Raw genomic sequence first — 14,955 nt, 5'->3', positions numbered from 1 at the left:
TTAATTCGGTGACGCGCACGTGTGTGAGTGTGTATGCGCGCTCGCGCAAGCATATAAACATATATCTAATTTACAATTTGGTGCTGCCTTTCTACTGTAGCTCTCTTCTTTCTTGTGGTCCTCCTCTACCTACTCCTCCTCCTCCTCCTCCTCCTCCTCTTCCTCCACCTTCTCCTCCTCCTCCTCCACTTCCTCCTCCTTCCCCTCCTACAGGGTGCTGCTGGAGGACTGGCCCTTCGGCGGGGCCATGTGCGGCCTGGTGCCCTTCGTGCAAGTCACCTCCGTCTACGTCTCCGCCTTCACCATGGTCGCCATCGCGCTGGACAGGTACCAGGTGGGTCCTCCGACCGGCGGGGGGGGGGAGAGGAGGAAGAGGAGGAGGAGGAGGAAGTGGAGGAGTAGTGGAGGAGTGGAGACAAGAATAAGGACGGGGCGGAACAGGAGAAGAGTGAAAATGAAGAGTAGGAGGAGGATAAAGGGGGAGGAAAAGGAGGAGGAGGAAAATGGGGGGCAAAGAGAAAGAGGGGGAGGGAGAAGAGGAGGAGGAAGAGGAGAAAGATACGATGAAGGAAAATGAGGGCCAGGAGGAGGAAGACGAGGAAGGTGTCTGATTCTGTGCACTTTGTCGGGCTGCCGTCAGACGATTTTATTAAGAAAAGGACTCGGGCACAATGGGACATTTCAGTGCCAATTTGAGCACGAAGGACACCACCGCCGCCGCCGCCACCACCAACGGGCGGTCACGTCGTTCCTTGACGGCCAGCAAGAACCCGATGGAGCAGATACGGTGGGGAATGATTTGGAATGGATGGTTCTGAGGAATTTTAGTCGGAGAAAGACAGATGGAGAGAGAGAGAGAGAGAGAGAGAGAGAGAGAGAGAGAGAGAGAGAGAGAGAGAGAGAGAGAAAGAGATGGAGAGAGAGAGAGTGGGAGAGGTGGAGAGATACAGATAGAGGGAGAGAGAGAAAGAGAGAGAGAGAGAGATAGATAGATATATATATATAGAGAGAGAGGGGGCGGGCCAGTTCATCATTACTTGTCAGAGTAAGAGTAAGAGGAAGCATACTGATGTCGCACCGAGAAACAAACTTAAGCCACAAAATATTAAGAAGAAGTCTAGAGGAAGTTTTCTTCTCATTTCCATGGGAAGGAAAAAAAAAAAAAAAATGGAAGAGCGTGCTAGTGGTCTTTTGTAGAAAATAAATAAATTTAAGATAAAAATAGATAAATGAAAATAGAAACAAATAAATAAACAGAATGAATAAATGAATAGATTAATAAAGATAAATAAATGAATAAGTAAATAGATGAATAAACTAAATAATGAATATAAGTGAATAGACAAATAGATTAATAATTAAATAGAAATGAAGGATCATTAACATATGTATATGGAAAAGTATTGTATACTAGCCAGACGACTAACTGGTCGCTTAGCGCTCCGAAATGAACGAAAAAACGTAGAGACTGAACAACTTCACACCAGACTTAATGACCCCTTATGGGTCGATAGCCTTAAAAAAAAAAAAAAAAAAAAAAAAAAAAAAAAAAAAAAAAATAAAAAAAAAAAAAAAAAAAAAAAAAAAAAAAAAAAAAAAAAATAAAATAAAAAAAAAAAAATGTGAAGTTTGACAGATGGGAGAAAAGAGCCGGAATCCCACGACCATAGCTCCTATACTGCACAATGATAATAAAATGATGGGATAATATTTTGTTATGATGACCTCAGTGATCGTGCACCTTCACCTCTCTTGTAGGTCATCGTCCACCCTCTGAAGCCAAGGCTGGGGGCCTTCCACGGCGCCGTCGTCATCGCTGTCATCTGGTCTTTGGCGGCAGTGGCCTCCCTCCCATACGCCATCTACAATGAGGTCAGCGAACTACTCAAGAGTGTGTCTAACCCTGTTTTGGACCTAGAGAACCACAAAGCGGGTTCAATAGCTTATTTGATAAGCATGTATATTTTACAAAAGATGGTAGCTAATACGTTGCACAAAACAGGTTTGATAGCTTATCTGGTGTATTTTGCAAAAGATAGATAGCCAATATCATGCACAAAACGGGTTTGATAGTTTATCTTATGTCTATTTTACAAAAGATAATAGATGATATTACGATCGTTATTGTTTTTAAGATGAAGCCATATTACTAACCTCAGTGTGATTTGTTTATACTAAAATCTGATATTTGAAGATAAAATTCAGTAACACAGAAACATCACAGATGTCTCCAAAAACTAAAATCAAAATATAATGGAGGATTTCAGTAATTGCACTAATTACTAATGTTGACAGAATAATGACGTGCTGTTGGAGTAGAGGGTGCAGATATGTGGAAAGTTGTGTTGAGTGTTTGAGTCTTTACGCATTCCCTAGTCAAATGTAACCGAAATATAGGTCAGGTGTTCAGCAACTGCTGTTCCAGACATTTGGAGTTTAGCTTGATAGTTATGTGATAATGTTGGTGATACATTTGATTAATAGTAAATGTGGTTACAGCAAATGCCATTGAATATAATCTGCTGTAACTATATTTACTTTCATCTTAATTCCTAAATAAGAATAAATTTTGTTCTGGTTTTCTTTTTCCAACAGGTTGTAGAGGTGTTTACCTATCGAACCTTGAGCAGGTGTCAGCCCCGCTACCCGCCCCCAGCTCTTGAGTTTCGACGCTGGCTGACGCTGGCCACCTTCCTGACGCAGTACGTCCTGCCTCTGGGGATCACGGGCGCGGCCTACACCTGTGTGACGAGGCGCGTGTGGCAGCGCGCCGTCGTGGGCGCCACCACAGAGGAACAGCTCTCCCACCAGGTCCGCGCCAAGAAGAAGACTGTCAAGATGCTGGTGATCGTCGTGCTCCTCTTCGCTCTCTGCTGGCTCCCTCTCAACACCTACCACCTGGTCGTTGACCTGAGCAGCTCCGTCGGGCCGTCTAGGCACTCGTCCACGATCTTCTTCCTGTGCCACTGGTTCGCCATGTCCAACGTCTGCTGCAACCCTTTCATCTACTGTTGGCTCAACGACCACTTCCGGGACGGGGCGAGGGCATGGCTCTCATGCGTGGCCAACAGGGCGTGTCACGCTCACTCTGGTGAGGAGGAGCCTACCTCCCCAGCACCGTCTTTCCGTCCCAGGGATTCCCTTTCGTTGTCTTCCTCGGCGGCGACGGGACACGGAAGCTCTCTTCGCCGGAAGCTTCTCGGGAACTCAGTTCGGGGGCCTCACCGAGGTGAGGTACCCGTGCCTCTGGACGCCCTTCATGTCAGTCCATCCGGGGGCCAGCACTCGACACCAGCAGTACCAAGCCCTAGTCTTGCCGAGAGCTCCACTACCAGCAAGAATTCTTACTCTAAGGGAGGGGATAGTAATCCTGAGTCCGATGTAGCCATCCCCGATCTTTCTTGTGGGGCTGTGGAGAAATGCTCGCACGGACAAGAAGTTCATATCGAACTCACACGCGTCGATGTGGATTCTCCTCCGGTCATTTCTCCACATCGTCCCCTTCAACGCTCTACTCATGTGCAAGTGATGGAGATGCGTGAACAAGAGCCAAGAAACAGGGTCAGAAGAGTCAAAAGCCAAGAGGAAGAACCAGCGGAGAACGTGGCAGACGAAGTAGAGATTTTCCCTGGGGAACTGGAGAGCTACCTTGGGACAATTCTTAATTCTGTCTCTAATGAATCTCATAACAGGTCTAGTCGTTCTGCCACGCCGTCTGGTCACAGTGATTCTCTTTCAGTGCCGTCGTCTCAGATTCTGTCACCGGTAGACTACGTCGAGCTCAAAACACACAGTTGTCGCGCAGCGGCCACACCACAAGATCTCAGCATAAACACAGCACCTGGCCATCTTGAGGACACAACCCCAAGCTATCGCAAAATCAACCCGGCACCAAGATCGTCGTCTGTAAATAGCTGCAATTCACTAACAGCCCAAGGAAGACATCTCCAGGGATTACACACAACATCTGACATAGCCTTAATAGGAACGGTTGGTTTCCCTATCAAGACCCTGTCTGAACAACCAGAAGAAGCGAAACACGTGGACACGGCGCCGTTGCCACACTACCCCGTTGCAACAGCGAACTGCAACCTTACAACTGCAGTTCTTGGTGGTGTGACGACAACACCCCGACAACGTGAAACTGCAACACTGGATCACCTTGTAATTGCAGATCCACTTGAAAACAATCACAATGGCGAAAAACCCGTATCGATCAATAATCATTCGCCCACTTCAGCTGGTTTCATAAGGGAAAGCGCCCCAAAACCAAGAAGAATGAGTTATGATCTGAGTGTGAGAAGCAATGAAAATTCATCAAAACTGAAATGCCAAGAAACTGAAAATATTGCAAAGGAGAATTCTTCTCCAAAAAAGAGAGTACTGTTTACAATAAATACATCAAATAATATAGATCCTTTACCCATCAATGCAACTGACAATAGAAACCACTCAATACTGAAGTCGTCAAAGGAGAAAGATAGGAAAAGGACGCCTGTGCAGAGAGTTTCTGTTCACTTCCTCAAGACTCTCTGGAACAGCATCGCCAACACTCTTGAGCACCATTTCCCGAGTTATCCATTCTCTCAGAAAGGATCATACAACCTACCATCTCACCAAGAGGTCACAAAACAACTGCGATTGTTAGAGCTTCCTTCCAATATACGTTCTAACATACACGAAGACCTACGTGGATCAGCGCTGCACGCTGGACATTTAGAAAACCAAATAAAGGTCATATCCCTTGACGATCCTGAAGAAAGTGAGCATGAACTTTGTAGTCAAGAAAATCTTGAAGGTAATGGACATTATGCCAACATGGATCGTTGCGAGCCAGAGGAGGGAAAGGAGGCAAAGCCAGAAACGCCATTCGATGCAACTCGAAGCGGAGAAAAGGCAGGCGAGTGCAAGGGTCAACACATAAACACCTATTCATCTCTCACAAATCATTCATTTTCCTTTACTTTTTCGGACCCTTCAGTCCCGCTCAGGACGACTCCTGAAAGACTCTTCACTGGAGAGTCAAAGAAAAGAGGTGCAGAAGTTACTTTCGTTCTTACTCCTCCCCCTCCCCCTCCCCCTCCCCCTCCCCCTCCCCCTCCCCCTCCCCCTCCCCCTCCTCCTCCTCCTCCTCTTCCTCTTGGAATAAAGGACTTGGAATTGAATATGATCAGTTGCGGTCGTCAAGGGTTATTGCCAAATCAAACCGAAGAACTAGATGGCAATATAAAACAACTCAACAGGGAACATCTTACACCTCCAGAATCGATTTGTCCCTCTCGCCTGAAATCTGTCCACGCGACAACTCTTGCTAGAGGGTTGCCAAACTGCTCCGTACCTCAACAGACGAAGAGGACTCCAGCGAATAATAGCGTGTTTGGAAACCCTCTCAAACCAGGATCGCCGCCGACAAAAGTGTTTCAGGCAACCTGGCCCACCAGTCCGTCAGCCAAGAGGAAATCGTCCAAAGGCAGAACTTCGGCTTACAGTTCAGAGGTGTTTCGCAAAACGAATAAGATTTTCCCAAATCGAGTGCCGACCAGTCGACTCCCACCGCCGACATTGACTTTCCCTCCACCTCCGTCGCATTCTCCTTCTTCGTCTCCTACTCCGCCTCCATCTCTTTCTTTGAGACAAGAAGTTCCATCCCCTCCTAAGGTACCATCCTCCTCCACTTCCTGTCCCTCCATCTCGTTCGTACCCTCATCATTTTCTGGTTCTCCGTGCGACGACTCATCGACTTCTTCACCTCCTCCTCTTGCGCGTTCCTCTTCGTCTCGCCTTCCATCACCTTTGTCTAGTTCTCGAAGTTGTTCTCCTAACCAGTGTTTTTCTCTGTTCCCGCCCGCCCGTCCATTCAGTCAGACCTGTAGTTTTTGTCCACTTCGGACCTCTGAGAATTCTTTTCCCTTACAGTCTTCTGACAACTCATCTCCTCGGTCATTTGAAGACGCCTCTTCTCATCGACCCTCCTGTGATCCCCCTTGTTCCCGTTCTTTCAATAACTCGCACGACTCCCTACCACCTATGCCTGCGCCAACTTCCTGCAAATGTGGATCGACTAGCGACCTTCTCGGCTTCCTAGAGAACACAGATAGTTGCTCGGGAATATCCTCTGTCACTTACGATCTTCCTACAACTGTGTCATATCCAGGAGAAGCAGGCCACGAAATCAGTGTTGTAACCAGTAGGATACCGTTAGTGCAGACAACTGAGAAAGTCTCCAGAGAAGATATTGGCAAGAAAACAGGATATCCAAATGGATGAACACTTTTCACTGCAGTTTGGGATCGTAGGGCTTTTCTCCTGATAACAGGAGATAATGAACATAAAGCAAAAACATAATATGGCGTGATCATAAATGACTTAAGACTGGTTTATCTACCAGATACAGAAATTGTTGACATTCTAACATCCTTTCAATATTTGCCCAGAAAGATTTATGGGCTGAGTGGTTGGTGCAATATGTTGTCACTAATTCACAAAATGTCGATGATAGTTGGCTTTCCACTTGTCATCGTTAGGATTGTTTGGATGCAAGATTTCCCAAATCAGTCATTTGTGGGTGTCAAAGGTGCCGTGATTCGTCATTCGATATCGTCAGGAATTCATCGGTTTTCGGCGTAAAGCCTGTTGGGATTTATTTCAACACCCAATAAGAAAGGTTTCAAGAGAGAAAATGTCCTGAATCAATGGTGCAGACATCCAAAGGATGGTCAATTTTTGTCAAGCCGAGTGGGTCGTGTGGACCATGTCAGCTTGACGAAGGAGGAAAATATTGTCATGATTTTGTAGGGATGAAGAACAGGCTATAAGTCAACAAGGAACTGGAAGAAGATGGAAGGAAGCAAACAAAGAATGAGAAGAAAGCTAGAGGATATTGTATGAAGGACAAAATGTCAAAAGGAAATTAGGACTAAAAGGTAGTAGTTGGAACGTGAAGATCACGTTGAAACTGCAGAGACGAAGAGAGTTTGAGAAAGGTCGTGGATTTAGCAAAGTTTAAGACGACAGAAGAATAAAAGAAACTAGGGTATAAGAATAAATGGTGTGAATTTACTGAATATGAAAATTCATGCTGCTTCTTTCTCAACTCTACAAGACAGGAACTGCATCGTTAAGTAGAAGGAGTAAGAAGAAAAGAAGATAGAGGAGGAGGAAAAGACGAAGGGAGAAGAGTAGAAGCAGGAGAAGGAGAGAGAAAAATTATGAAGGAAGAGAAGAGGAAAATTTTTCATTTTTATTTCACAATATTTCACCCATTATGTTTTATTTGCTTCTTATTTGTAACTCTTATATGGAATTTACTATTTATGCTCGAATAAATGTTTGTGGTATAGATAATCTTTTGTGACCATTTTTGAAAATTCCCTGGCTTATCGATTTCTTCACATAAAAATCCAAGTTGACACATTCCTATATTTCTTCTACTTTCTAAATTTGTAACACAGTTATTCTTGCCTGTTTAGAAAAAATGGGGCTGACTTTATCAAGAAATAGTCTACCTATGAATTACACAAATAGTAGAGAACAGTCACACTTAATGCAAGTGACCCCTTATTGACAGTCGTTTACCTGTTTAGAAAATAGTCGAGTTGACTATTTCATGAACCAGGCAAAGGGAAGTTTTAGGGGTGAAATATGCATACATGCACAGTGAAATGTGCAAATGGTCTGTTGCATATTTTATATCCACCGTTGCAGAAGTGAGTGGGTGGTGGAGAAGTTTGGGAAGATATGAGGGTGCGACTTGAACAATTGCCTCCTGGCACTTTCTGGGGATCAAATTCAAACCTCCTGCGTTCCAGCCAGCAATACTAACTACTGTCCCAAACGGCACCGGTTCCTTTGAAAATAATAAAGGCAGGTACCGTATCTCAACAAAAGCATTTAATCATTTCAGTTTTAGTCACGATCTGCTTGTGACATTTGACATCTCGGTGCTACAATATTTCTTTTCCATTTGTCATTATCATTTACGAAATTTGAAGATAATCATTAACTCTTGTATTCCATGCAAAGACTGTGTATAAGAAGTTGTTCAACAACCGACATTATGACCTTCTTTCCCCTCACGCCTATGCAGGAGCAGTCTTAGCATAGGTAAAAACCTACACAGGTCCCTCCCACAAAACTAAATTTTCTTTTATGTAATGCGCTTAAAAGAAAACGAACACGTTATTGCAGTAACCATGGTAGGTTAGGTTAAGTCAAATTGACTGAGTTAGGAATCGTGTACTTTATGGAACTTACGTTACACTTACGTTACATAGCTCACCATACATTGTAGAAGAATATTTTAAAGATACTTACTGGAAATAATGAATTGTACAATGACTGAACACATCCACCACTATAAGGAAATATATCCTTTTGTAGTTCCTTGTGCCTACGCGGTCATAAACAAGCGGGTACGTAAACACACACACACACACACACACACACACACACACACACACACACACGCACGCACGCACGCACGCACGCACGCACGCACACACACACACACACACACACACACACACACACACACACACACACACACACACACACACACACACACACACACACACACACACACGCGGGGCTCGGTGGCGGATTGGTAAAGCACTGGCCTCACAAGCCAGAGAACCGGGGTTCGATTCCCCGGTCGGGCGGAGATAAGTTGGGTTTGACTCCTTTCACGTGTAGCCCCTGTTCACCTAGCAGCGAGTACGTACGGGACGTTAGTCAAGGAGTTGTGACCTTGCTGTCCCGGTGTGTGGTGTGTGAGTGGTCTCAGACCTACCCAGAGATCGGCTAATAAGGAGCTCTGAGCTCACTGCCGTAGGGTGGTGTCTGGCTGTCTAGACAGAGACTGCAGCAGATCCGAGGTGAATACACACACACACACACACACACACACACACACACGACTTCATGGCGCAGTGGTAGCGTTTGAGGCCGCCACTACGGCGGTCTGGGTTCGAATCCCGCCCAGAGCTGAAATAATTTCAGTATCGCTGCGCTGCGAGTCATTACTCCAACTTTCCTGGGAGGGAAGTTGTGTTTGTGTGTGCGTGTAAGGTCACAGCATTACCCAAATATTGGTCATATATGAGCTCTGAGCTCTCTTCCGGGAGGGCAATAGCTGTCGATCACGAGTCCAGCATGTGATCCAAGACCATGGTGAATTACACACACACACACACACACACACACACACACACACATACACATACACACACACACACACACACACATACACACATACATAGACGACAACAAACGTCAAATTTGTACCAACTGCAAGCCATCGGGTTTTTTGAACTGGTTCCGAACTGAAATATGTCTTGCAGTTATTGTCAGTCAAGGGTGAAATAAACCAAATGACGCCGCAGAGAGCCATCTACTGCTTCGTGGTTTCCTCTAAAATGGATGAAATTGTCTGTTCGTAAAAGAACCAAAACCTCTGTCGCAAGTCCGCCTCATCATGCCGTAAGTGGTTGTGTTAGATAATGCTGTTGCCAATTTTTATTGGTGACATAAAAAATAATGAATATACAAATAAACAAACAAATAGATAAATAAATAAATAAGTAAATAAATAAAAATGAAAATAACATGATATACGGGATAGAAGACAGAAATAAAAGAGTAAACTGATGAGGTCTTTTTCATGTTTTTCATTAATTTGATTATTCATTTAGTTATTGTATCTTATTCTATTTTGTTTTGTTTTATTGCGTTGTATTTGATTTGATTTAATCTTATCTTTATATATTTGTATTTGTTCATATAATTTATCAATCAATTTATTTATATATTTATTTATCTATCTACTTATTCATGCATTTATTTATTTGTTTCTTCTTTTATTAATTAATTAATTAATCGATTTATTCATATATCTATTTATTTTCCTATTTATTTATTTATTTATGTATTTATTCATTCACTTATCTATTTATCGTTTTGTTTTTATTTGACTTTATTTTTTCTAGCTGACCACACCGAATTCAGCAAAGCGAGGCACACGTCATGCTTGTTGCACAGTCCGGGATAGTCGACGCATGCCCGTCCGAGCGAGCGCTCTGTCTCTCCCGACCCTCCTGCTGCTAGCGCAACCGAACCGGACATCAGTCAGTCACTCGGTCACTCCGTCAGTCGCCCCACGGGAGCCCGAAGGCACAGTAGTACGTGGTCACCACGCGAACCGCACGGTTTGGGATAGTGATGGTCTCTGTGCTCGTGGAGCGGGACCTGGAAGGAACACCGCACTCTCCAAAAAGACGCCCTACATGGGCTAACGCACTTTTGTCCCTTCGAGTCTGAAGAGTTGATTACTGGAACCGTTCATCCTTTTTTTCTCAAGTACTCGCGACTTTCGGTGAGTACAACACAATAAGGAGGAGGAGAAGGGCCCCAGCAGGAAGGCGTCGGATATGATGTGTGTAACGCTCTAGACATTTGCTCTAGGTTGTGGGGTTTTCGTAGACCAAAATGTCTCATTTTTCTAAAGCAATGTACCACCAGAGCTGGGTAGAAATTATAATAATAGTAAAATGTTTGACAAAAGCTGCTAGGAAATATAATTCAATGTGGATCAGGCCGTTGAAGGGTTGAGTCGAGACAGATGATGATTTATCGGGTGGAGTGGCTTAGAGCCAAATGAAAATCTCTTTTGTCAGATGATAAAGAAATACTACAAATTCGAGTGTTCACTTCATGGGAGAACATATATCTACGTGAAAACAGTATAGGTATTCATTTCTGTAAAAATGCTAAGTATCACGCCCAAACGTCAGAGTTCATCTGAATTTGGCGGAAAATTTCTTCACTAAATTTCATGAGTAATTTGTTTGTAGATTTGTTTTGCTGAAATACACTTTCTTCTTTGATAATTTTCTCTTGTGTTCCTGTATGCATTTCGCCATGACGGATTCTGTTTTTTTCTTGCGGCGTCAGACGAATCCATTTATCTAAAGCAGTGGCTCTCATCAGACTTTTTCACTCCATACCCACTTTCATGAATTCTCAACGTTCCTGTGACACCCCTTCATTTTTCTGCAAAAATACCACCCTACCGGAAAAGGTAAAGAATATAATGATAATAATAGTAACAATAATAGTAATAATAATAATAATGATAATAATAATATTATCATTATTATTATTAATAATAATAATAATAATAATAATAATAAAAATAATAATAATAATAATAATAATAATAATAATAATAATAATAATGATAATAATAATAATAACTAATAATAGTAATAGTAATAACAATAATAATAATAATGATAATAATAATAATGATTATAATAATGATAGTAGTAATAATAATAATAATAATAATAATAATAATAATAATAATAATAATAATAATAATAATAATGATGATGATGATGATGATGATGATAATCATTAATAATAATGATGATGATGATAATGATAATAATAATAATAATAATAATAATAATAATAATAATAATAATAATAATAGTAATAATAATATCAATAATAATAACAATAATAATATTAATAATGATAATAATTGATAATAACAATAATAGTAATAATAATACATACATACATATACCAATTTTTTTTCCCCTTTACTAGGGAGGTAGCCAAAAAGGAAAAGGCATAAAATCATTCCCACCCATTCCATCCCTGAAAACACTCCACACCCCTTCACCCTCCCTCCCATTTTAACACCTCCTAGATGACGGGTCATCCCTGTACCCTGTCCACTGCCCTGGGTCAGAAGCAGTGTCGCAAGACACAGTACATCCACAGCAAGGCCGCTTCATTAAATCGGCGACCCCCCTCTCCGTCCCCCCATATAAAGGAGAGGACGGGGAGAAATCTCTTCGGGCTGCGTCAAAATTTTGCTCATACACACTACCTCACCCCCCATCCCCCCGTCCATTCCACCTCATGCATCACAACATCTTCCATATACAACCATTCTCCATTCACCCCGATCTTCTGTCCTCTCCCGTCCTTCCTCAACAGACATTCCCCTCTTCCCCAAAGCCCCTTCACCCCATCCATCCATCTCATCCTAGGACGTCCCCTCATGTTCACTCCCTCCACATCTGCCTTCCATACCTCCTTTACTAGTCTTTCTTCACTCATTCTTTCCATGTGTCCAAACCATCCTAATACTCTTTCATCAACCCTATCTCCCAACTCCCTTTCCACCCCTGTTCTCCTCCTCACCTCCTCATTTCTCACTCTATCTAGCCTAGTAACCCCCATCATACTTCTCAGACACCTCATCTCAAACACATTCAAACTCCTTCTCTCTTCTTCTCTTATGTTCCATGTTTCTGCTCCATACAGTGCTGTTGGCAACTTGGCACAATCACTCCTTCATACAGTCTCCTCTTAGCATCCATTCCCAATGCTAATGATAATAATACATATATACATACATACATATACCAAGGCTTTTTCCCCCTTACAAGGGAGGTAGCCAAAAAGGAAAAGGCATAAAATCACTCTCACCCATTCCATCCCTGAAAACACTCCACACCCCTCCACCCTCCCTCTTATCTTAGCACCTCCTGGATGACGGGCCATAGCTGCACCTTGTCCACTGCCCTGAGTCAGAAGCAGTGTCGCAAGACACAGCACATACACAGCAAAGCCGCTTCACTAAATCGGCGTCCCCCTCTCCGTCCCCCCATGCATAAAAGGAGAAGACGGGGAGAAATCCCTTCGGGCTGCGTCAAATTTTGCTCACACATATTACCTCATCCCCTATCCCCCCCGCCCATTACACCTCATGCATCACAACATCATCCATACACAACCATTCTCCATTCACCCCGATCGTCTGTCCTCTCCCGTCCTTCCTCAACAGACATTCCCCTCTTCCCCAAAGCCCCCTTCACCCCATCCATCCACCTCATCCTACGACGTCCCCTCATGTTCACTCCCTCCACATCTGCCTTCCATACCTCTTTTACTAGTCTTTCTTCACTCATTCTTTCCATGTGTCCAAACCATCCTAATACTCTTTCATCAACCCTATCTCCCAACTCCCTTTCCACCCCCGTTCTGCTCCTCACCTCTCAAAAAACAAAAAACAAAAAAAAAAACATAATAATAATGATAATAATAATAATAATAATAATAATAATAATAATAATAATAATAATAATAATAATAATAATAATAATAATAATAATAATAATAATAATAATAATAATAATAATAATAAAAATAAAATCAATAATAATAATGATAATAATAATGATAATAATAATAATAATAATAATATTAATAATAATAATAATAATGATAATAACAATAATAATAACAGTAATAATAATAATGATGATAACCATAATAATAACTAATAATAATAATCATAATAATTAATAATAATAATGATGATAGTAATAGTAACAATAATGATAATAACAATAATAACAATAATAATATTAATAATAATAATAATAATAATAATAATAATAATAATAATAATAATAATAATAATAATAATAATAATAATAATAATATAATAATGATAATAATAATAATAATAATAATAATTGATAATAGTAATAATAGTAATGATAATGATAATAATAATAATAATAATAATGATTATAATAATGATACTAATAATAATAATAATAATAATAATAATAATTGATAATAATAGTAATAATAGTAATAATAATAACAATAATAATAATAATAATAATTATTATAATAATGATAGTAATAATAATAATAATAATAATAATAATAATAATAATAATAATAATAATAATAATAATAATAATAATAATAATAATAATAGTAACAATAATAATAATAATAATAATAATAATACGTTGATGAAAAGAAACCTACTTATCACAAAGGTAACAGTCATAACTATCCTATATTTTACATATTTTTTATATATATTCAACTTACATCACAAGGCTACAGTATGTATAAATGTATAATTTGTAACAGCGGGTCATGCCCACCCGCCCTAAATTCTTGTCATGGCCCCCAGGATGAGATCCACTGGTGTAAAAGGAGACCCTCATCGGGCTGACAGTCCATTAATGTGCAATCCTGACTCTGGCGACACAGCGTAGATGCTGGTTGACGCCAGGCCATCCTATTCAACCGAGGGAGGGGGAGGGGGTTGGTTGGTTGGTTAAAGAAACCTACCCCCCTCCCTCCCCATCTACCTTTCACCTTCCTCCTTCTCCCGGTCCTTTCCTTTGGTGTGGTCGTGGTCTCCGCAGGTCTCGCTGGATCGGCCGGCGCCAGGCCAGAATAATCTTCGACTCCTCCGGATATGGTGTCTGTGTGGGAAAGGGAAGGGGGAGGGTCTGTCACTCATATGGAATTTCACCCATTTACTTAATAATTCTATCAATTGGTTTATTTGTTTCTTTATTTGTTTAATTTGATTACTTATTCATTTGCTTATATATATATATATATATATATATATGTATATATATATATATATATATATTTATGTATATATATATATATATATATATTTATATTTATATATTTGTATATAGATATATATATATATATATATATATATATATATATATATGTGTGTGTGTGTGTGTGTGTGTGTGTGTGTGTGTGTGTGTGTGTGTGTGTGTGTGTGTGCGCGCGCGTATATATAAGAAAGGTATAATGTAGTAGCACATTTTTAGAATGAGACTTATTGACCCACTATTGGAGAATGAGATAAGATGGACAGAAAATCTGCATATTTTGACCTCTGCTGAAGAGGACCACAGATAGTGGTCAAAATATACAGATTTTCTGTCCATCTTATATCATTCTCTGATAGTGGATCAATAAGTATTATATATATATATATATATATATATATATATGTATATATATATATATATATGTATATATATATATATATATATATATATATATGTATATATATATATATATATGTATATATATTCAATC

The 14,955-nt window shown here is 40.7% G+C and overlaps 1 protein-coding gene across 1 annotated transcript in view; it reads left to right on the top strand.

The window, feature by feature from the left end:
* Positions 1-6,267, top strand: part of LOC143025934 (uncharacterized) — a 26,937-nt gene extending 20,670 nt beyond the window's left edge. The window contains exons 4-7 of the mRNA XM_076185914.1: positions 214-334; positions 1,759-1,872; positions 2,596-5,496; positions 5,917-6,267. Of these exons, the coding sequence (XP_076042029.1) occupies positions 214-334; positions 1,759-1,872; positions 2,596-5,496; positions 5,917-6,267 (3,487 nt within the window). The remainder of the gene's footprint in view (positions 1-213; positions 335-1,758; positions 1,873-2,595; positions 5,497-5,916) is intronic.
* Positions 6,268-14,955: the final 8,688 nt, after the last annotated feature.

Source organism: Oratosquilla oratoria, chromosome 6, assembly GCF_046742065.1.
Source record: "Oratosquilla oratoria isolate Oo_2021 chromosome 6, ASM4674206v1, whole genome shotgun sequence".
Taxonomy (NCBI): Eukaryota; Metazoa; Arthropoda; class Malacostraca; order Stomatopoda; family Squillidae; genus Oratosquilla; species Oratosquilla oratoria.
The sequence above is the reverse complement of the archived record's forward strand: the minus strand, read 5'-3'. Positions and strand labels throughout refer to the sequence as shown.